This window comes from Olea europaea, unplaced genomic scaffold (assembly GCF_002742605.1).
Source record: "Olea europaea var. sylvestris unplaced genomic scaffold, O_europaea_v1 scaffold33925, whole genome shotgun sequence".
In the NCBI taxonomy this organism is placed as follows: Eukaryota; Viridiplantae; Streptophyta; class Magnoliopsida; order Lamiales; family Oleaceae; genus Olea; species Olea europaea.
This window is the reverse complement of record NW_019252942.1, coordinates 1-1,231: the sequence shown is the minus strand read 5'-3', so window position 1 is coordinate 1,231 and position 1,231 is coordinate 1. Positions and strand designations below refer to the sequence as shown.

The following is a 1,231-nucleotide window of genomic DNA, read 5'->3' as shown; positions in this document are numbered from 1 at the left end:
GCATTTGGGAGTTTCACTATTTTTAATGAAACTCAGTTTCAAGAATTGGCTCTCGGGCTTGAGCTAACGAATAGGCCATTCCTATGGGTTGTACGTCAAGATGTCAGTACTGTCAAGTCGACCTTACCAAACATGCCAGAAGGTTTCAATGATAGAGTACAAAATCGTGGGCTAATTGTGAGCTGGGCTCCTCAACAAAAGGTCTTATCTCATCCTTCTGTTGCTTGTTTTTTAAGCCACTGTGGTTGGAATTCTACAGTGGAAGGGGTAAGTAATGGAGTCCCTTTCTTATGCTGGCCATATTTTGCTGACCAGTTTTTTAATCAAACCTATATTTGTGATCATTGGGAAGTTGGATTGGAATTGGATAGAGATGCAAGGGGAATAATCAGAAAGGAAGAAATTAAGAATAAGTTGGAGCAACTATTGATCGATGAAAGATATAAAGAAAGGGCCCTGAATCTTCAAGCAAAGACCGTGGCTAGTGCGACAAAAGGGTGTTCTCATAAGAATTTCAATAATTTTGTGGACTGGGTTAAAGATAATCATTCCTTGTAAGAGCAGATGATTTCATTTTATGTAGAATACTCAGTGTACAAGTGTGTTAAAGATTGTGACTGTATGTCTCTTGTCTAGACATTGACTTGTACTATTCAATTACATTTAATATTTTATATTAAATTTTTTTTTTCAAGAACCGTAGTTCAATTTATTGAAGTCGATGGACTATTTTCATGATTATGTAAATTGTTAATTTAGTCCCTTCTATCCTATCTCTCTAATTCTGTCATGAACCCATCAAAGCAAATAAAGTTAATTTGAGAACTAAATACCAAGAAAGAACGAACATTTTTTTCTTTTCCATCAGCTGTGCAAATTTTTTGCATATGATCCATGCAGCATTTTCATTTTGGCTTTCTTGAGGTTGAAACCCATAAAAAGAAATCAATTTTTGCAAAACTAAAACTTGGGTATAAATTAGTACTATGTAGTCTGAAGTTCCTTGAAACAACTGGTATGCCTTCGTCTCCTTTTTCAGATGGATTAAGGTTCTTTATAGCATCCACTACCAGATGAGATTACTTGTGAAGCCGAGGTTCAGTAGCTCTTCGGGGGAGACTGACTATCTCTGTGCTCGCAGGTCCAAAGGATTCCAAAAAGGTAACTTGCATAATAAACAAAACAATTTGTTATTATATAGATCGTTCTGAACGTTGATATGTTTGCTCAT

At 35.8% G+C, this 1,231-nt stretch overlaps 1 protein-coding gene across 1 annotated transcript; it reads left to right on the top strand.

Moving 5' to 3' along the window:
* Positions 1-132: 132 nt before the first annotated feature.
* LOC111386045 (UDP-glycosyltransferase 83A1-like) lies at positions 133-1,161 on the top strand (the record flags this gene model as incomplete). The annotated part of the gene is made up of 2 exons (XM_023010474.1): positions 133-554; positions 1,040-1,161. Coding segments are annotated over exons 1-2 (544 nt in total), but the record flags the coding sequence as incomplete, so codon positions are not given.
* Between the last annotated feature and the right edge of the window lie 70 nt (positions 1,162-1,231).